A 21,682-nucleotide genomic window follows, 5' to 3' on the forward strand; every position below is an offset into this window, starting at 1 on the left:
ATACTACTGTAGGTGTGCATGTATTGCAGGCACTTGTACCCAGGTAATGCAGTTTAGGTAGGTGTTCCTCCTGTCATCTGCTAGTGTACCATTGGTGTCTGCCTGCTGTTAGGTGTAAAAAGACAGATCTCTCTTCTGTACAGATGGTGGTTGGAACTTTAGGCATGGGGAGAATTTAACTTGTCTCCTGAACAATGATATAAAATCTGCCTGTCTAATAAAGGCTTCTCAACTTACTTTTGGGGGTCAACACTCCCCCTTGTATTTGGGGAACACAGAAAGATTTGAAGAACCAGTCCCACAAAATTAAATACCAGCATAAATGTAAATAAAGGCTAATAGCAAATTATGTAATGAATTGCAGATAAGATATAATTGACCAAACAGTACAAGTAAGGCACAGGGAGCAAATGATTATAATCTGTAAAATGTGCATTGTTCTAAAGCAATAACAATTTTGATAACATTTGAGACACATTAATCTTGAACTTAAAGACTTTAAGTCTTGGAAAGCCTTTCAGTGTGGGGGGGGGGGAGGGACAAGCCAGTTAAGAAAAAGAGCAAGGTTTAAAATTTAAGTTTTAAAAAAGCACTTCTCCTTGCTTCATTGGTACATGGGCTGTTTAGCAAAAACCATACTTCAAGGCTGAAGAACAAAGATTCTTAGGTGAACTTACTAAATAAAGCCACATTTTTTTTTAAAGTTCTCTAATAGGTTCTACTCTAAATATTCATCTGTTTATTTTTGTCCCTTATTTAAGCTATACTTTGTTGTAAACCAGATTTAATTGGCATAAAACAACTAAATGTACTTTAAATCACCTTTACTCTACTTTGGACTTCACCTGCACTTTCTAAAATTATTCCCACCTGTCATTCTCTTGTTGCTAATTTCCTTTGCTTGTTCCCTTAACCAATCATTGGTCAAGTGTATGCATGCAAATACTGTATAAACCATATTTCCATTAAGCATATTAGGGCCTACAGGAAGGGCCCCAGCAAGAACTAGTTAGTAGCCAAGAAGGGTTGTACAAAGGCAGCCTGTGAGCATACACTGTTTATTGTTGTTTGAGCATCCACTCTTCTCGTGTGTGCAGCTGCCCCCCACAAAAGCAGTATTCAGCAGGAGTGTGTACCAGGGCCAGTGTTGAGGTTTGGCACATGGAATCGTCCTCCCTGTAGATTTATTCAAGGAGCAATTTTTTTTCTTCATTGTTTCTTTGTACCCTGAGAGTGCTGGTGTCCTATTCAGTTGAATGCCCCAATGGGAGAGGTGGCTGTGCCATTAGAGAACAGTGTATCTTGACACATGTGGTGACTGTACAAATGAAACATTGAGGAAGCACTTCTACCTATTGAGCTATAGATGTCCTTGATGATGGACAAGGATATTTGTGGGTGATATCTTTTTTTTTTTTTTTTCCCCCTGGACCAACTGCATACTGGTGGTAAAACTTTTCCAGGATCATGAGGTTACAGAAAATGCCTCCATCTCAAAACTACGTGTGCAGAATAGTTCTGAGTCATCAGCATGCACAGAACTCTCCTCCATTCTAAGCCAGTTGGAGAAGATGAACTTTGCTGAGTGGTACATTGTTACCAGGGTAAACCTTACTGCTTGTTTGGGTGTCTTTGGGCATTGTAGATCCTGTTCAAGCTGCTGCTGATTATATTAAGATCTGTTGTCTTCAGTGCATTCCAGCCATCCAGAATACAGTAAACATGATCATTTCACTAAAGAAGTGGCATCCATGGCTTTTGTTACTTGTGCAGTTGGGCTGTAACAAGGGTATGTGGGTGTGTTGCCAAGATGTTGCAGACTGATGTTTTATATACAAGAAGGAACCCAGAGACTTTTTTTTGCGGGGGGGGCGGGCAGCCTTAGCAGTTCTCTGTGCACCTTCTGCCAAGGTCAGAAAAGGTGTTAATTTCCTGGCCCTTCATTTGTTTCTCCTTTCTGGTTTTCCTGCTTGCTTGTTTTAGGATTCTCCTTGAAAATTATTCTTTCTAGCTTTTGGTCTCTGGCTGGGGTGCACCAATAGATTTTTTTTTTTTTTTTTTTTTTTGGCCGATACCGATGGCCAACTTTATTTTTATTTTTTAAAGGCACTGTATTGGTCGATACCAATCTGATTTTGATGTGCAGCAGGGCAACGTGGAAACCAGCGTTGGGCTGGTAAGTTTGGTGTGGGGAAGGGGTGGGGAGAAGGAAGAGGTATGTGTGTGAGGGGGCAGAACAAGGCCCTCGTGATGAGGGTGGGAGTGGGATTGGCAGGCGCTGCCCAGCTGGGGTGTAGGACAGCTGCAAGTGGGTCATTTTTGAGGTGGGGGGAGCCCTCCCACTGCTGCATGTACCCTGGGAGGGCATTGGGGACATGTGCCCCCACATCTGTGCACGGGGCGGGCTGCCACTGGACTGGGGCTGGGGGCTGTGCTGGGCTCTTCCCGGCTGGGCTGGGACACACAACAGTGGTTCAGTAATGGTTTTTGGTTTAGGTCAGACTCCAGGTAAATTCATGGAAATAGGCTTCTTATTGTAGGGTGCAGAGCCTTTCTAGTACCTCTCTAGAGAGGCTATCTCTGTGATACCAAAGCAGCACCAATATAAGCTCCAGAGGGACTCTTTTTTGCCTCTGCTATCATCTTCTCTTCATGGATTTGCTACTTTGGCATTGGCTACTTCGAGAGATAGTAGACCTAGGGTAGAAGGAGGCTTCTCATCTCATCTGCCAGGTCTAGCCACTTATGGAGGTTCCTGACGTGCATACAGGACCTACACCTTGTGCAGGAGGTACTCGTCCCCACTAGGGAAAATGCCATACTGGATCTGGTGTTAGCCTCTGGGGACAACCTGGTGGGGGAGGTGCTAGTACAAGGGAGACTAGGGGACAGGGATCATGAAATGATCTGGTTTGCTATTCAGAGAAAGGTGGGGAGGGTAACTAGCACAGTGCAAATGCTTGACTTTAGGAAAGCCAACTTCAATGTGCTCAGGGCAGTCGTCAGGGAGGCACTTGGAGCCCAGGGTGTAGCTAGTATGGGGGTCCAGGAAAGGTGGTCCTTCCTCAAGGAGGCTATCCTTGGGGCACAGCAGGGTGCAATTACTCTGTGCAGGAAGGTGGGAAAAGGGTCCAAGAAACCTTCATGGTTGAGCACAGATATCCAGGCTGGCTTGACAGCAAAGAAAAATCATACTGGCAGTGGAAGCAGGGGGCAGGGACAATCGAGGAGTACACCTCCCTGACCTGAGCGTGTAGGGATTTGGTAAGGAAGGCTAAAGCAGCACTAGAGCTTAGATTAGCTTCTGGGATGAAGGATAACAAAAAGTCCTTTTTCAAGTATATAGGTAGCAAGAAGAAGTCTCGGGGTAACATTGGACCCCTACGAGGCAGGGCAGGGCAGGGCAGTTGGTGACGGATGCGCGAGAGAAGGCAGAACTCTTCAACAAGTTCTTTGGCTCCATAGTTTCATAGTTTCTAGGGTCGGAAGGGACCTGAGCAGATCATCTAGTCCGACCCCCTGCCATGGCAGGAAAGAGTACTGGGGTCAAACGACCCCAGCAAGGTGTTCATCTAACCTCCTCTTAAAAACCCCCAGGGTAGGAGCCTGCACCACATCCCTTGGAAGTTGGTTCCAGGCCCTAGCTGCCCTGACTGTGAAATAGCGCCTCCTGATGTCTAACCTAATCCTACCCTCTGCCAGCTTGTGACCGTTATTCCTGGTCACTCCTGGCAGTGCTCGGGGGAACAGTGACTCCCCCAATGCCTGCTGATCCCCCCTGACTAGTTTATAACAGGCCACAAGATCCCCCCTCAGCCTTCTCTTTTGGAGGCTGAACAGGTTCAGGTCCTGTAGCCTCTCCTCATAGGGCCTGCCCTGCTGTCCCCTGATCATGTGAGTGGCCCTCCTCTGGACCCTCTTGATGCTGTCCACATCCCTCTTGAAGTGCGGCACCCTGACCAGTGCCGCATAGAGGGGGAGGATCACCTCTTTTGACCTGCTTGAAACGCATCTGTGGATGCATGACAGGGTACGGCTGTCCTTCCTAACTGCCTCCCCACACTGCCGGCCCATGTTCATCTTGGAGTCAATGATGACTCCAAGATCGCTTTCCGCCTCTGTGCTGACAAGAGGGGAGTTCCCCAACCTGTAGGTATGGTGCCGGTTGTGCCCCCCCAGGTGCATCACCTTGCACTTGTCTGTGTTGAAACCCATCCTATTCTCATCTGCCCACCCCTGTAACCTGTCTAGGTCTGATTGTAGCTTGTTGCTTCCTTCTAGTGTGCCCACGTCCCCCCCACATCTTGGTGTCATCAGCAAATTTGAACAGGGTGCTTTTTACCCCCTCATCCAAATCACTGATGAAGATGTTGAACAGTGCAGGCCCAAGGACCGAGCCCTGCGGAACCCCACTGCCCACGTCCTTCCAGGTTGAGAAGGACCCATCCACTACCACCCTCTGGGTGCGGCCCTCCAGCCAGTTGGCGACCCATTTGACTGTGTGGGTGTCTACGCCACAGCCCTCCAGTTTCTTAATGAGAACGGGGTGAGAGACAGTGTCAAAAGCCTTCCGGAAGTCCAGGAAGACTGTCTGCTGCTACCCCTGCATCTAATGATCTGGTGATCTGATCGTAAAAGGCCCTCAGGTTGGTCTGACAGGACCTGCCACTGATGAACTCGTGCTGGTTGCCCCTAAGCATGCAATCCCCTGCTGGCCCCTCGTGGATGTGTGCCAGAATAATTTTCTCGAACAGCTTGCCTAGGATCGAGGTGAGACTAACTGGCCTATAGTTTCCTGGGTCATCCCTCCTCCCTTTTTTGAAGTTGGGAACCACATTGGCCCTTTTCCAGTCCTCCGGTACCTCTCCAGAGCACCACGAGTGCTCATAAAGCCATGCCAGGGGACTTGCAATGACCTGGGCCAGTTCCTTTAGAACTCTAAGGTGGAGATCATCCGGACTGGCTGACTTGAAAACGTCCAGCCCCTCGAGAAGCTTCCTAACTAAATCCTCGCTAACCCTTGGCCTAGGTGTGCCTCCCCCGGGGCCGGAGGTGGGCCCAGCAGGGAGGTGGCTGTCCTGGTCCCTACTTAGGAAGATGGAGGCAAAGAAATCGTTAAACATGTTAGCTTTGTCGTTTGGTGTAATAACCAAGTTTCCCAACACGTCCTGCAAGGGCCCCACATTACCTGGGACCTTCTTTTTACCTCCTATGTATTTAAAAAAGGACTTATTCTCCTTAGTCTGGGAAGCTAGTCCCAGTTCCATGTCTGCCTTGGCCTTCCTAACTACCCCCTTACATCCCTGAGCAACTGCAGAATAGTCCTCCCTGGAGATGACCCCTTCTTTCCCTTGGGTGTAAGCCTCCTTTTTAGCAAGGAGACATTCCCAGATGCTTTTGGTGAGCCATGGAGGCTTGTGTTCTCTCCTGTTCCCTTTGATCCTTGTCGGGATTACCTTCCTTTGGGCATGGAGGATCGTCTCCTTAAGGAGCGACCGCTCACCTTGGACACCTGGCTCCCCTCCCCTCTGGGATCTCAGCACTTCTCCAGCTATCCTCCTTAGCTTGTTGAAGTTTGCCCTCTTAAAATCTAGGGCCACTGCCTTACTGCCTGCCTTTGCCACCTTGCGCTGGATGGTGCATTCCAGCAGGCGATGATCGCTGTCGCCCAGGTGGTCGAGCACCCGCAGCCCTCTCACCAGGTCATCACCCGTGGCCAGCACTAGGTCCAACAAGGCATCTTCCCTGGTGGGGCTGTGCACCTCCTGGGTTAGATGGAGGTCCTGCACTCTAAGAACCTACGTGAATGATCTGACCTGGCTGCCTGCTCTTTCCAGCAGATGTCCGGGAAGTTCAGGTCCCCCATGACTACCACATCCTTAGCCTTCACATCCTTAGCTCCGTGTTCCTGTCTGCTGAGAATGGGGTGCTCTTGGGTGATAGCGTAGAGAGGCCGAGGAAGGATGTGAGTCCCCTGACTGTTGGTTGAGACCTAGTTAAGGATTACCTGGAGGGCTTAGATGTGTCCAAGTCGGCAGGCCTGGATGACCTTCATCCACAGGTGCTGAGGGAATTGGCTGGTGTCATCGCGGATTCATTGGCACGGCTGTTCGAGGACCCCTGGTGCTCGGGCCAAGCTCCTGAGGACTGGAAAAGGGCCACTGTGGTCCCTATTTTCAAGAAGGAGTGGAAGGAAGAGCCTGGCAACTACAGGCCAGTCAGCCTCACTTCTATCCTGGGAAGGTCTTTGGAAAAAATTATCAAGGGTCACATTTGTGAGAGCCCTGCAGGAGAAGTGATGTTGAGGGGTAACCAACATAGGTTTGTGCCAGGCTGATCCTGCCTGACTAACCTGGTCTCTTTCTATGACCAGGTAACAAAGAGCTTAGACGTGAAGGAGGAAGTCGATGTCATCTTCTTGGACTTCCAGAAGGCCTTCGACACAGTGTCCCACTCAATTCTGGTGGGCAAGCTGAGGGACTGCAGCATTAACGAATGCACAGTCACATGGGTGGCAAACTGGCTCCAGGGGCGCGCCCAGAGGGTGGTGGTGGACGGGTTGATGTCGACCTGGGAGGGTGTGGGCAGCAGAGTCCCCCAGGGCTCGGTCCTTGGGCCGGTGCTGTTCAATATCTTCATTAGTGACCTGGACGAGGGTGTGGAGAGCAGCCTGTTCAAGTTTGCTGATGACACCAAGCTGTGGGGTAAAGTGAATACACCGGCAGACAGGGACTGCATCCAGGCAGACCTGGATAGGTTAGAGAAGTGGGCGGATCAGCAAGGACAAGTGCAGGGTGCTGCACCTGGGGAGAGGGAACCAGCATTATGGTTATAGGTTAGGGGCTGACCGTCTCAGCAGCGCTGAGGCAGAGATGAATATGAGTCGCCAATGCGACGAAGCAATAGGTAGAGCCAACCGCACCCTGTCATGCATCAACAGGGGCATCACTAATGGGTCCAGAGAGGTCTTGCTCCCTCTCTATGTGGCGCTGGTCAGGCCACAGCTGGAGTACTGTGTCTAGTTCTGGGTGCTGCACTTCAAGAAGGACGTGGAGAACCTGGAGAGGGTCCAGAGGAGGCCACTCATATGGTTGAGGGCCTCCGTGGCCATCCGTATGAGGAGAGGCTGAGGGACCTGAATCTCTTCAGTCCCCACAAGAGGAGACTGAGGGGGGATCTTGTGGCTGCCTACAACATTATCAGGGGCCAGCAGCAGGGACTCAGGGAAAGTCTGTTCACCAGGGCCCCCCTTGAAGTCACCAGGAACAATGGCCACAAGCTGAGGGAGGATAGGTTTAGGTTAGATATTAGGAAGAACTACTTCACTGTAAGGGTGGCCAGAGCCTGAAATAGGCTTCCCAGAGAGGTGGTGCTCTCACCTTCCCTGGAGATCTTCAAGAGGAGACTGGATAAGCACCTGGCTGGGGCCTTATGACCCCTGCCACCCCCAGTGCTCCTTCCTGCCCATGGCAGGGGGTCAGACTCAATGATCTGTCTAGGTCCCTTCCGACTCATTGATTTTATGATTCTATACTGGTATCTTTGGGTCTGAGTAACTTAGTGATCCAGCTGGGACTTTAGTCTGCTGCTTTCCCTTGCTGTGCTGACACCAGTCGCTGATATAATGTGCCCACCAGTTCTAACTCCATTCAGGTGAATGACCTGGGTTTCAAGTTGGAATGCCTTTTCACTTTTCATTTGGCAGTGACCATGGCTTTGGCTACACTTTCTCCTTTGCTTACAGGGGCTATGAAACCCTTCCTGGATAGAAGTCCTGGACCTCTTTGTTGCTGTCTCCTGTCTCATTTCTAGCTCAGGTGTCTTTGGGTCTCTTCCTGCTTTTTATTGCAGACATTTTTGGTGTAGTCCTTCCACGTCAGAGTGACTGGGGAGATTCTGTGCCACTTAAGATCCCATTTACCTCCAGTATAACAGGCTCACCCTCTGGTTCTTGCTTCTCTGGAAAGTGAGGAATCTGAATATGATCTCTTGGATGAGAGCCTGCTGTAGTCTTCATCTCTGAGGAAGTAGTTGTCCTTCTTGCAGCACCACAGACAGAGGCATATTCAGGGTAATTAAATCCTGGAAATACTTAGGAAAGTTAGAGAGCCTACATGCAGGCTTGTATATTCCAGTAATTTGCACCCCAGTATGAATAGTCCTCTCTGTCAGGGGTGTGTGTGTGTATTTGGGGGGTTTGTTTGTTTGTTTAAAGAATTGTATGGTTGGTTCCTGTTACCTTGATTAGGCTTCTGTGCAGTTGATTCAAAACTGTCAGGTCTCTTCTAGGCATGTAGAGTCTGTATTCAACCTTCATTTTCTTCTTTTGCAGCTGCCAGACTAAAGCAAAAAGCAGAGTTGCTCTACATGCCTACACAGAGCCAGAAATGGATTCTTTGGGGGGAAAAAAGTTGTGCTCTGAGCTGCAAGCTAGCAGACTTTATTTATCTGGTATGATATGAAAATCTGTATGTTTATGAGAGAATCTCTTACAGTCTTGCTTCAGGCTAGCCTGAGCACAGCTGATGATGCATCTTTTGACCATTGCCGCTGTTGTGTTCATGAGATGCTTGTCCTGGCTTCAGTTTTCTGCATTTACTAGGGAGTTGCAATATGTTGTGGAGAACCGAACCTTCCCTTAGAACTGAAAAGTTTTTCCCTTTCAAAATTGGATGAAACACTACATGTATACTTATGAAGCCAGGACTGTAGATTGCTTTTTGGGATCTTCAAGTTTTACAGCTCTGTCCTGAAGAGGGATCATAAACGGCAGCCATGTTTCAGTCCAGGGACTATCACAGCCTCTTTCTAGTGTTCTGTTTTTCCAAGTGTTAGCTTTCAAAAGAACTCTTCTCCTGTAGCCCCTAACTCACCAAGTTTTTTCGAAGCAAGGAGCTTTTGATGTATTCAGCTTCTTGAGCCTTTATCACTTCCTTCCTTTCCCTTTGGCAACCGCATGGCCTGCTTCTGGTCTGCATGGGTCTGCAGTGTGACAACCCCAGTGGATCTTAGACATTGACATTGTTGGCTAAACAGTCTAGCTTAACATGCTGTCTAATCCTAATGTATTTTTCCAGCACTTTTTAAAGGGGCCCTTCTCAGAGTTGCTTTGGGAGGAGGTTACTTCTATTATAGCATTATTGTCCACAGAAATACCTCTGTAATGCACAGGAAAGGGGTTTTGTGGCAGTTGCTGCTTGATCCCAAAATGAAAAGGAGAATGGCATTTAGTCTTGGGTTTAAGGAAGCTTGACTCCTTCATTTACAAGCACACTTTCAAGATGTTAATTCTAGCCATGATAATCCTATCCCTGGGACCAAGGCACTGGCTTACATCTCCGTTTTCAGGACACTTATGTAGCACACCTGTTACATATTGCCACTGAAAATATGTCTGCTTTATGGTAGGTAAGACCTTTACAAATTCAGCTCTCCTGGGTCAGTTTCTAGAAAGTCTTGAGGACTTCCAACCACTTCAGGAGAAAAGGCATTGGAGTTCCTACCCTTTCCTAGATGACAGTCTGGCAGTGAGCAATTTCTTCGAGCAGAATACATGGGGGGTGAGGGGAGGTTATCTTGAAAATCTGACTTGGAGTCCTTAAGGTGCACATACCAATAGTGGAAAGTGCATATGAACATTGCACATTAAACTTGAATTACTGGTAAGTGTCTTCTCTGTTTCATTTAGCAATGAGGTCTTCTGATATGGATAGTCCTCTTTAGGAAGAAGAGGGGAAGCCCCATTTCAGGCACTTAAGATTAGGACCCTAGGACTTTCTCATGTTTTAATTTCTGAAGTTTTAGGAGTTTGTACCATGAGCATGGAGCAGTCTGCATCTTGTGGGGCAACAGGACTTTTTAAACTGGTGAGCAGTAACAGCCATGTACCAGATCTATCAGTATGGTTCATTTGAGAGGAAAAAGTATGCAGGTAACTGTAGAGGGCAGCTTCCACAGCCACAGGAGCAAGAATTAAGGATTCTAATAACAGTGTGTGACTATTGGATTTGTTCCAGACAATGCAGTCTGGCTGGTGGCACAAATGCTGTTCTCACCAGCTGCCTAAATTGGTCAGATAGAAAAGTAATCCTATTTGTGCTTCCTCACTGACATGGATTGCGTAATGAAAATGGGGAAGGTCTGCTGTGAATTTGAATGAGCTAGTAGTAGTGTTTTATTTGAGGGCTTGTACTTCTGAGGTGAAATTGTGCTGATACTGGCTTAACTAATGGACGTGTATCCAGTGCAGGTTTAGTGGTGTACGAATTATTTTTGTATAATTTTACATGAAGCTCACCCCATTTCTCTTGAAAGGAATTATCAAGAAATTGGGGCAAATGAAATATTAGTAGCTGGAACTTATTAAACTTTGTGTTTATAGCCAAAGATTGCAAATGAATCCTCTTTGGTGTATGATAACTGTTTTAAATGGCACCCAGGAAGGCTATGCAAGTGAAGGGCAACAGATGAAAAGTGTTACTTGCAGTTGAAACTGCCACGCCAATTTAGATGGCTACTGCTGACCTAAGCTGAGGATTCTTGAATATTTGTCCAAGGAAGACTTGCTGGTGACTTGTAGAAAGTAACCCTTATTTCCAGCTGTTAAATATGTACATATCTTTAAATTTCTTGATGTCAGTATGTTGGAGCAACTGTGTTATGTAGTAACAGTGATTTACATTAACAGATTGTGTACAAATTTGTGCCACTGACCCAACTTGAAATTTGGGCATTGCATTAAACATCCAGGTTCTTACCAAAGGTGCTACTGGATGTTTAATAATCACAAGGGGCAAGAGGCTTTTAAATCTTGTTCAAGAGACTTGCTGAGACTGCTGATTTGTCTAGAATAGGGGCTTCAAACTCATCTGGCCCCGTGGGCTGGACGAGTGATGTGGGGCCAGTCTGCAGACCACATCGGGGTCCATGGATCTCCTCCCCGCTTCTCCCAGCATGCATGATCCAGTAGATGCTCCAGCTGCTCTGGAATCTGCACTGCAGATCCTGGAGGAGCCAGAACAGGTGCTGTGTACAGTACAGGCTAGCTGGATCATCAGCTGCGCTGCACACAGTGACTGCCCTAGCAGCTCTGGGACCTATGCTACACACACTGCCTATAAGCATTACATGTAGCATGGGTCCCAGAGTGCCTGGAATTAAGTGCCTTGTGTAGCATTGTAGAGTGGGTGCCTCATTGCACAAGCTGTGTTCCAGCTGCTACATGGGCATGCTGGGGAAAGGGGAGGGACTCCATAGATTGGATCCAGCCTGTGGACTGCCCTGTGCCACGGGCATGCCTTGTGTGGGTCTGATCAGACCCAGGGGCAGCAGCGGGGGCCAGATGGCAGGGGTCTACAGACTATGGTTGGACAACCCTGGTCTGGAACAAAAAAGTCCATGAGTACCACACTAATGCCAAATGTTACTAAATTATACTGTACAAAATGACAAAGCTTTCTTCAGTTCTGTGGCCTTGGATCTTAAAGCTTTGACATTTATCATGTAGCTTACCTTAAGGATTCTTGCAGTGCAGTTGAAGCAGCAGTTCACTGCAAACCCTGTTTTACTGTCTTTTTGTTACAAGCAGATGCCCAGACAGTTGTGGAAGCTACATCTGAACAGACAAGCTATGGGTGGGTTTAGACCTGCGGTAAAGATTAGATGTGTGTAGTTGACACAGATTTTTTCCACGAGAGAAAGATGGATAAATACTTAAATAGACCTACAATTTGATGCTTATTGCTGGGTCTTTAAACATCCCTGTAGCTACATAAGGTTAAATATTTTAAAGGTTTTTGCCAGTAATAGGAAGTGTGGTCCTATACATGGGAGTTCAGAGTTCTAGTCTTAGCTCTGCCACAGACCTGTGCCTGTCAAAATAACTTGTTTCTGTCTCGGCTATATGGTCTGAGAAGGCAGTTTCACCACTCCTGTGAATGGGTGTAACAACTCATTAGAATCTCTCTCTAAAGCCTTCTTCTGTTTATTGGAAAGTAACTTTTCCTTTTTGCACATGTGCATCCCCCCCCTCTCCCCCCCCAAAAATCCTCCCCATTTTTAAGTATTGTTCAGATTTACTAAGCATTTCAGTCTTCAGTGATATTACTGCTCTAGTTTTGGGTTTTTTCCCCCTCTAAAATAAAGATAAATGTTTGTGTATACGTCACATTTGTGGAATTGTCGTGCCACACAAGAATGGTACAACCAGTGATGATTTGTAATTGTGCTCTGATACTATCCTAATAAATGCCAGGTGAATTTTTCAGCTGAAGCTTCACCAGGCCTGACATCCCTTCTGGTATCTGCAAATTGCAGGCATGTTTAATTCAGTTATTTTCAGATGCAATTAAAATTCTTTGAACCTCAAAATTGGTAGGTATCCATGCGACAGTAATTACAAATATAGACAGGTTGGCTTCTGAGGATCTGTCTGTTCTTATGTAATTTAACTGTGTAGCAGTGAACAAACACTGCAGAAAGCAGCTGTGGAACTGCACAACTAGGTGAAAATCTTGTTTTCTTTACCCACAACATGGCACAGCCAGTACGAAACTGCCTGCTCCTATTGTGTGTTAAGTCTTTGTACAAACCTATCGCTGTGAGATTCTTCATAGTTGTGTTCAAAGCTTTCTACGTTATGTAGAAAGACCGTGTGCCTACTGAAAGTATAAAATCACAAAAATAAGGCAGAAGCCTGCAGTAGTTTCTGATGCTGTATGTGACCACATACACATGCATCCCTTTACAGCAGTACCAAATTCAGGAATGAATAACACTGCTAAGTTGAAACTTGAATTCTCGCTCATCTCATTTTGGTAACAAAATGAGTCTTAAATGCTGTGGCAGTGTTGTCACTACGGTACATATGTTTGCTCATTTTGAGTTAACCAGGTTTTATATGCCCTGGCTAACACTAAGCCTGCAAAAGTTGAGACTGGATTTGAAGGGCTGATGTATGCTCTGGGTTTAAGTTCGGCTATATTTGGATCTGTGAAGATGCCCCCTTGTCACTCTGATGAAAGCCCTGTTGTTAGTCCTTGGAGAAGATCGCTGTGGTATAACTATTAAGCTCCTAGTGCTTTATGCAGGTGCTGCGCTAAAGATAAGTGACAGACCACCACCATTGGGGCATGTTGTTAAGGAATCACTTGGCAGCAACAAGGAAATGAAACTTGCTTCACACAGGAGACCTGAGGTGGTGGTGTCAAGCTGTGCCAGGTAGTGGATATGGGGGAGCAGAAGAACCATACTTCAAGTAGTTACCCTGTCTACCCCTGCAGTTATTGTTTGTTGAATCTAAAGCCAAATTAAATTGACTTAATACTAGTGGAGAGGTTTGTGCCTGTGTTCTGGAAGACCAGGTGTAAATAGTGAGAAATCCAAGCATTTTGGTTTAGACCTACTTCTCCCAGAAGGGGCAGGCTCAGGGGAATTCCATAATTCGGTAAGAGCAGCGATTTGGCTGCATCCACTAGTGTGATTTATTCCCAAAGTGAGAAATTTGTCCGGCCTTTCCTGCTCTTTGCCGGAATTGTTAATAAGAGGCTCCTATACATCACTATTTTTCACTCGTAGAAAGCTCTTGGGTGTCTGGGATAGGTTTTAATTTTTTCTGATTTATAAACTTGAACAATAGATGAGTAATGTCTCCAACCTTCATTACTTAACATGCAGCTGTACCCAGAATTAAACTTGAGCTCATAGCTGCTCATTCTGTACACAGTGGTTTTCCCCCAATATGTAAGGGTGTGTTTGTTTTTTATCTAGCAGCTACCTGAAAAATAGAAACTGAAGTGGCTTGTCTTGCAGCCACTTGATAGCTGTATAGTTCAGCTTCTTTCTTTCTTAGGTGTCCTGTTTTCAGCTCATTTTGGAGCCCTGGATTCTTCTCTTGCCTAAGTGAAGCCCACAACTAGTAGCAGACATGTTACCTTTCACCCTTTGGCGGCTACCACAGTATTTAATAAGAAATAAATCCATTATTTCACTGTACTCTGATGCAACATTTTCTTGCATGCAAACGTAATGGCACCTTTCCTTCTGACCAACATAGCTTTATGATCCAGCGGCTGGCTCGCAGCAGCAGCAGCTTATACATCTCACTTGGTTCAGTTTTGCTGTTCATTTTAGCACCATACAACTGAATGAATCCCACTTTTCCATTATTTGATGCACAAATAAAGACTATTAAAGATTTCTTCACTGCTCCTCTCCCCCCCCCCCCAATTAAAGACTGTTAAAGATCTCTTCCCCTAACCTTCTCTGCATATTAACATATGCTGGTATTTTATCAGACGCACCAACTGTAATTTAAAATGAGATGGGCAGTCATGATAACTCTTGCTGTGAGATGAGGCAAGTAATTTCACAGCTAGTTCAGAGTTCACAAATTCAAAAGATTCAAGGGCAAGCCCAGTTTGTTAACCACAAGATGAAAAAGACAAAGCAGGCACAATCCAGACCTCTGTAACCTTTATTAGTGCTTGTCAAATTGTGCCTTCCGGTCCTTTCTTCACCAGAGCTTGCACCAGACTGAGTAGCAGCTTGTTAACTCTGCCTGTGTAGTCTGGTGAGGTTTCCCAGCCTGCCCTGCTGTGTAAAGCCATGGTACCCTTTTTACCCACTTAATTTAATGTAATTGATGCTTCCAGGCTTGTCTTATTGGTGCAGGGCAGGGTAATAAGACAAACCTGGAAGTACCACTTGGGAAGTTCTCCTTTTCAGTTTATCTTTAGGCTGCAGTTGGTATCAGGAAGGCAGTAGCAGTACTAGAAATATAAATTTGCCATTGGTGGTTTTATTTCAGTGCAAACAAGCAAAAACCAAGGCTTAACCATTGCAGGGAGATCCTTTTCCCCAGTCCCATGTACCGAATCTGCAAACCAAGTTTGTGAGAAGGTTTGCCACCTGACCTAGTCCGCACAGGACTTTTTAAATCGGGGATGTCGATTCATCAGGCTGTGCAGGCCACACGAGAGGACTGGGGCTGGTCCATGGACCAGATTAGGCACCTAGACTGGCCCTGTGCACTGCCTCCAGGTTGTAGGGTTGGGCCAGTATGGGTGCTGCATGCAGGATCTAGTGCATGAGGCTGTCCTGTCAGCCTCATCCAGGCCTCTGTGAAACATGCTGTCCATGCCCCAGATGGCAACCTTGTGCAGCCTGCGACCTGGACCAGTGCTGCCTTCTGGATCCAGCACACAGGCCTGGTAGCCTGTGGGCTTAACCTGGGGCCCACATGCAGCATATGCTCCAGATTAAGAGCCCAGTTTAGGCCCACATCCAGTGCACTGTATGCAGCTCATGCCCTGGACTTCCCCTGCATCCTGGATCTGGCATGTGAGGCTGTTCTGTGGGCCCAGTTTGGGTCCATGTGCAGCATGTGCCTTGAACTGGCCTTGCTTGCTGGATCTGCTGTGTGATCCCTGATCTGGGTGTAGTGCAGCACATCACATGCACAGTTTACCTAGGACTGTTCCTGCATGCAGCACTTGGGACTGGGACTTGTGCATGCTTCTTGTAGCATGCAGGATCAGTCTGGAACATGCTGTATGTGGAATAAGGGGGTCAGTCAGAGGTCCACAGATAGCATTGTGGGGCAAATAATGGTGTCTTTGACACCTCTGGTTTAACTTACCTGGGTTTGGCTTGACAGATCCGTAAATCATTTGCTCAGTATCTCTCGCCTTCACTTTTCCTGTGGCCCTCAACTAATGGAATCTTTTCATCGGCTGGGGGAAGGAATGGGGGATGCATCCACCCAGCTGTCAGCCTTCGCTATGTCTGGCTGGCCTAGCACAGGGGGTTGGCAACCTTTTCAGGTTGTAGGCCAGATATACTCCAGTGCAGGTCAGAGGCAGATGGGAAGGTGGGGAGAGAATAGGTTCTAGGACCCAACCACCACCACTATTACTTTACCCAGCAGCTGCGCAGGGAAAACTGCCTACTGTAGGGTGGCGTAGGGAAAGTGTTGGCAGCTCAGAAGTGGATTAAGATGCACTGAGGGCCTGGGCCCGGCACCCCCCAATGGCCCTGCCCCACAACTACAGGCTCCATCCCCACCCAGTGCAGCAGAAACAGTGGCTGGAATAGGACATGCTTCCCTTTAGGCCTGGGGTAGAAGCCATGGCCGTCCCTGCCTGCAGGTCCAGGCTGGAGCTGGAGCCTGGGACTGGTCATGCAGGACTTTGCACAGCATTTCCCTGCAACCGGGTGATGCTGGATGTGTGTAGCTGCTGTCTGTGGGTGCGTGCAGCGTGGTCCGAAGTCAGCTTTTTGTCCTGTCATGGCTCAGTCCGGCTGCAGCAGTGTCCGGCCAATGTGTGGGATCGTGGATGGGCTATGACCTGGCTGCATTGGGGCTGCTCTACTGCCAGCAGGTCCCAGTCGTGTACCATGCTCAGGTCCTCTCCTCCCTGCTTGTGGTGGCTCTGACTGCTCCCAGGACTCTTGTATGGTTGCGTCCCACCCGGTAGCTGATGGCCATGGCCTGCCATGTCACACACACATGCCTGGCCTGGCCTGGCCACTGGTTTTGTCTGTGCCAGGCTGCTCCCCCCCCCCCCCCCCAGGCATCTGGGGGCCCCTGTTTGGCAGGAGGGCCTGGGCCCAGCTGGCCCGTGTGTTAATCTGCCTGTGCTGCACCTGGCCCTCTTCCTCCACAGCACTGGGGGGCTTTAGCAGTAGTTGATTTCCCTTGCTTCCACTGGGACAAGTGCTGGCTGTGTATACATCCCCCATGCTTTTGTAGGAAAAAGGGTGGGCGCTTTTTTTGTCCAGTTATTGGGGAAAGCAGCAGAAGGGATGGCTGGGTCCTAGTGCCAGCTCCTCTGACCCGAGGTGCATCAGTCCAGCTGCAGAAGCCCTATATCCACGGGCTGGATCATATGGCTCTGTGGGCCAGATCTGGCCTGTGGGCTACGGGTTGCCAACCCACAACCTAGAAAACATTCTTTGTACACAGAATGGTTTGCATACCTATCTCTGGTATATTAAGTCTGTTGGTGTGCACTTATTCTGATATTAAAAGGCAGTCTTTATTCAGTTTCGTTTTCCTCAGCAGTCATGATTTATTGCAAGAATTCTTGTGGGTGTTACCGTTTATTACTGTGATCAAACCAAACTCCATAATCCTTTGTGGCAAGTAGTAGGATTCAGTACATCACAGCTGCTTTTGAGTACTGGGAGGGAATGTAGAGAAAGTGCTGTGGAGGAGCCTCTGGGATTTAGGGGTTAGGAAAGTACGTGGGTTGCTTGTCCTGCATGTTGGCTGGCTCTTGGAGCTTGGCTAGGGGCTGGAGCACCTGGTTCTGTGTTGGTTGTTTGTCTCTCCATGTTTGCAGAGCATACAGGTTAGAGATGCTGCCATTTCAGCAGGTTTTGGATTGAGCTACACAAACCCCTTGACGTGCTGCTTCTGGAATTAAGGGGATGGGTAGAAGGTACCAAGGTGAAAACAGCAACAGGAAACTGCAGCGCTTCCTTCCCTTTTGTTCCCCACATTTCTACTTCGGTACCTGAGGGATATCTTTGCAATCTTGTGTGTGTTAGAGGCAGGTGGTAGTGGAAGAGATTGAACTACATGCATTAAAAGATAAAAGTGCTGCTTAGTAGAGGTGGAGCTAGCATGACATAGAGCTGGAGGGGCATTTTGGGATGCAGCTGTTTTGGCGGGAAATGCTGATCTGTTGAAATTCCTGTTTCAACAGATATTTTTGCTGTGACACAGGCATGTTGCCAGGGGAAACTGTCCTGGCTTCCTGCCAGCTCTTACGGTGAGCAGCTGAGAAGCCCAGGTTTTGGGGATGTGCTGTTTCAGGGCACCCCAGCCTTGCTGTCCTAGGGCCAGACCTTTATAGCTCTAATGCAGCCCAAGTGTGCCTATGAATGCCTCCAGCTAGGCATCTCCAGGGCTTCCTGTCTTCATAAAGGGGAAGCCCAAGAACTCAAGCCCTGAGTACCCCCAGCTCAACCTGGCCTCTGAAAAGGCAAGATTCCCATCCACTCCTGGCTGAATAGGGTGAGCAGACCTTGAGAAGGAAGCCTGCCATGCTTGGGTTAGTGCTCTGGCTCTCTCCTCTCCTCCTTCAGCTCAAACACTGGACCAACAGCCTATCTCCCTTCTTGTAGTAAAACAGCCAACCAATGAGCAAGACTGCTGCCATCTTCAGTAGTGGCTGTCTGTACCAGAATGCTGAAAGTTCAGAGGGTTACAGGTTGCTGATGGCTTCTGAGGCAGTGGTTATTACAGGGATGCATAATAAAACTTCTTTTCATCCCTTTTTCAAAAACCTGGAATTGTTAAATAAAGATCCTTATTAGCCCAGTATTATTTGGGTTGTGAGGGTAAGGTACTTGGAAATTAGAAAATGCCAGTCTTGGTTGCCCACACAACTAGTATTTGTGACCTTGTGCTTGTGTGTTATGCAGCGGCCATTAATTACAAGATCCATTTTTTCCAAAAGACCCTTGGTTGCAGTCTAACTTCTGGCTGTCTAAGTCCTTGTCTTGGTAAAAGAATGCTACCTAGGAGTAAAGCACTTATTTGTAGGAGTTCTGGTTGTGCTACACCAGCATTGCTCAACCCATGGGTCATGACGCACAAGTGGGTCACAAGAATATATGAAAGGATTGTGAACAAACTTTTAAAATGGATTTTCCTTTAAAGGAGAAAAACCTAGGAAACCATGGATTTTTCCCCTGTTAGGCCAGCATAATTCCAGCCTGCAAGGGGCTGTTTGGGCACCCCATTCCCCACACGCCCACCCCTTGTTCCACATGCTGGGAGGTTGGGGCAGCGGGTTGGGAGTGAGGGGGGCACTGGGTCAGAACTGGCCATGGATGTTTACAAATGGATCCTGGTACAAAAAAGGTTGAGAACCACTGCACTAAGCCATAGTTGCACTAAGCCAGGGATTGTCAACCAGGGATATGCGTACCCTTGGGGGTACTTGGGAAGGCCCCAGGGGGTATGTGGTGGTGCCGCCAGCACTTTGTGCTGCCACGCACTGCTGCTGCTTTTATTTTCACCAGTGCCGCACACATCCAGCACTTGTGGCTTCACTACCACTTCCAGGCCTCCCCTCCCCATTGTCTACAGGCCAACGGAGGATTCCCCCCACTTCTCAACTAGCCATTGGGTGTACACCAACTAAAAAAGGTTGAAAACCCCTGTACTAAGCTATAGTGAGCTAAGGAGTCATGATTGCTGGATAACCTGATTAAAGGGAAAAATAAAAAACACATTCATGAACAAAAAGACGGTGATTTAAAAGAATGGAGTGAGAAAGCAGCAGCTGAAAAATCCAGAACAAATGTAAAAAGTAAACTCGGTAATGAGGCAGAGATTTAAAAAAGCAAGTATAGGTGTATAAACTTTGCAGAAGAAACAAGTGGAGATGAACATCTCAGAGGGAACTGGTGTAAGACGGAGGGCACTCAAGTATAATACAGGGGTTGTTGTGTAATGAATGACTTTGGGGAGTGATTAAAAACAACAACAAAAAAAACAAACCCAGGGTCATTATGTGTTGAGCTTCCTTAAGTTGGATCAACTGTTAATCAGATTGGCTGGTGTACTACTGTCTGAGCTTTTGCTACTGAATGCTGCTTCGAGTAGTTTTTTCTGTCGTCCTTGAAATCTAGAAGATGGCTTGTCAGCTTCAGCCTTCCAGAACACACACATCCCAGCATCCTGCATATCAAAAGCAACAGCAGCAAGATGCTTCCTGAGAAAATGTTTCCTAGGCCTCAGAACAGCACTTGTGCGAATCGTGGTAGGTACTTGTATTGTTGGAGCTGCAGTCTGTCAATGGGGCTTTTAGGGTGTGGCACACTGCATTTGGAGCCCATTCAAAGGGCAGCAGCTGGCATGTTTGCTTAGTTATGTGTGAAGTGGTTGAGAACAGTATATATGTGGCAAAACCTTAAATTTTACCTTACAAAACTAAGTTGCTAATAATGAACAACATTTGCCTTTTCTTTCAGTTGGCACCATTCCTGCAGTATTGTGCTCCTCAAATGACATGTGTGACTTCAGCAAAGCACACTTGGATTTTGGGGAAGACGGAAACTTTAAGCATTCCTTCACTGAATTGTAAGTGTAAGTTAGTTAATAATACACATGTCCTGGAATTGGAACAGTCTTTCTAAAACTAGAAAAACAGCACTTGGTTTTAAAATGCACCTATTTTATATTTATTTTTGTGATAGAAGCCTACTCTCACAATAAAATGACCTGAGGGCTTTAAGGTCATGGCAGTCTGCAGGGCTGGGTTCCTTTGCTGGCAGAGTGAGTCAGCACTTGGGGGTGAGTCATGCTGCTAGTCACATTCTCTTACTGTAGGAGACAGCTGAGAGGAACAGAAAGGTGGAGGAGAACCTTAGGCTAAAACCAGAGGACAGTGCTTCCTGTTTACTTGGGGCTAGTGCTTCATTCCCTGGTTCCTTTAGAGTGGAGGTGTTTCACTTGCACTGGCTTTTCTTTCTGGTAGCCTCTGGGGAGCTGGTAACTGCTTTTGATCTCACTTGTTGCAGACAGACTAGTGTGTATAATGGATGTTGTCAAATGCATCTGTTTGTAATCATTGCCCAAGCATGGCATTTACTCTTTAAAAAAAAAAAAAAAAATCATCACCCTAAGTAGTTTGATCACATAAGTCCCACTAACTTTAAGGCTGCACACGCACCACAAAATGAAAGTGCAGTTGTGGCACAGGTAAGTATATCTTAACCCAGGCATTTCAGGGAACAGTAGCAGTGGAGGTATGGCATGTGGGCTGGCAGCCAGTCCACAGGCTCTCCAGGGATCCTGTGTACCTGCTTTGGTTGCCAGCCTGTACCAGCTTCTCTACATTGTTGTTAATGTGTAACATAGGCTGGCATTTACATGACAAAGTTACATCTTCAGTTTGCTTTTGGACAAAAGCTCCCAAAACCTTCAGTTGTTTCTGGAAGTGGTATTTAAGAGTTCCTGAGCATTTCTGAAAACATCGGGGGCGGGGGGTGGGGGTGGTTCAGGTAGAGAGAGAACCTGCTGCTGTTACTTTTCCCCTAAATTACAGATGGGCCCTTCTGGCTCAGTCTCACCACTGAAAGAGTCAGTTAAACTGAAAATACATGGGGATGGGTGTTCTGTCCATTGTAGGGGTGGCCTGTTTTGGGGTTTTTTGGCTGTAGAAGCATGTCATGAATACAAATCATTGAGGTGGTTGAGGTTCTGGTATAGACAAGAATTTAATATTCTTGTTGACCTGGAGTTATTCTTGATTAGCTTCACATGTAGGCACACAAGCAAGGTGTTTTTTCTGGAATAAGTGGGGTGCATCCAGACCAAGCGCACATGTGCCTCTTGCCCCATCTCAAACCACTTTGAGGCAGGGCAAGAGGCATGTGCGGGAACAAAAAAAGGTTCCCTGTGCTGCACGTTTGCAGTGCGGGGAGAAAATTAAACCCCTGGATATCCAGAGGTCTAAAAAAACTGCTCTGCAGAAGAGTGGAGCAAGGTATGGTCCCAGACTGTGCCAAAGACTCAGTCCTCCAAAAGAGAAGCTCTGTTGTTGGCCAGAGCATCTCTTTTGTTCTCCTGCTGCCTCTGGCCCCTGGCGCTGTCCAAGGTAAGGGGGGTGGGGGGGGTCATGGGTGTGGGTGGGTGAGGGATGGCAGGGGGGGATGTCCCTGGGGC

General features: G+C 47.3%; 1 protein-coding gene across 14 annotated transcripts in view; it reads left to right on the forward strand.

The window, feature by feature from the left end:
• BRD4 (bromodomain containing 4) overlaps window positions 1–21,682 on the forward strand; it is a 140,912-nt gene that overhangs the window by 45,721 nt on the left and 73,509 nt on the right. For 6 of the 14 annotated variants that reach the window (XM_090061425.1, XM_090061427.1, XM_090061428.1 and 3 more), the window contains 2 exons: window positions 19,645–19,775; window positions 19,987–20,095. The exons of 5 other annotated variants lie outside the window; for them this stretch is intronic. In XM_090061425.1, coding sequence (XP_089917551.1) covers window positions 19,721–19,775; window positions 19,987–20,095 — 164 coding nt within the window. In that variant the 5' untranslated portion in view covers window positions 19,645–19,720. The remainder of the gene's footprint in view (window positions 1–19,644; window positions 19,776–19,986; window positions 20,096–21,682) is intronic. 3 more of the 14 variants (XM_090061430.1, XM_090061433.1, XM_090061431.1) reach the window with 1 other exon arrangement.

Source organism: Crocodylus siamensis, chromosome 8, assembly GCF_052110815.1.
Source record: "Crocodylus siamensis isolate JL-2025a chromosome 8, ASM5211081v1, whole genome shotgun sequence".
NCBI lineage: Eukaryota > Metazoa > Chordata > Crocodylia > Crocodylidae > Crocodylus > Crocodylus siamensis.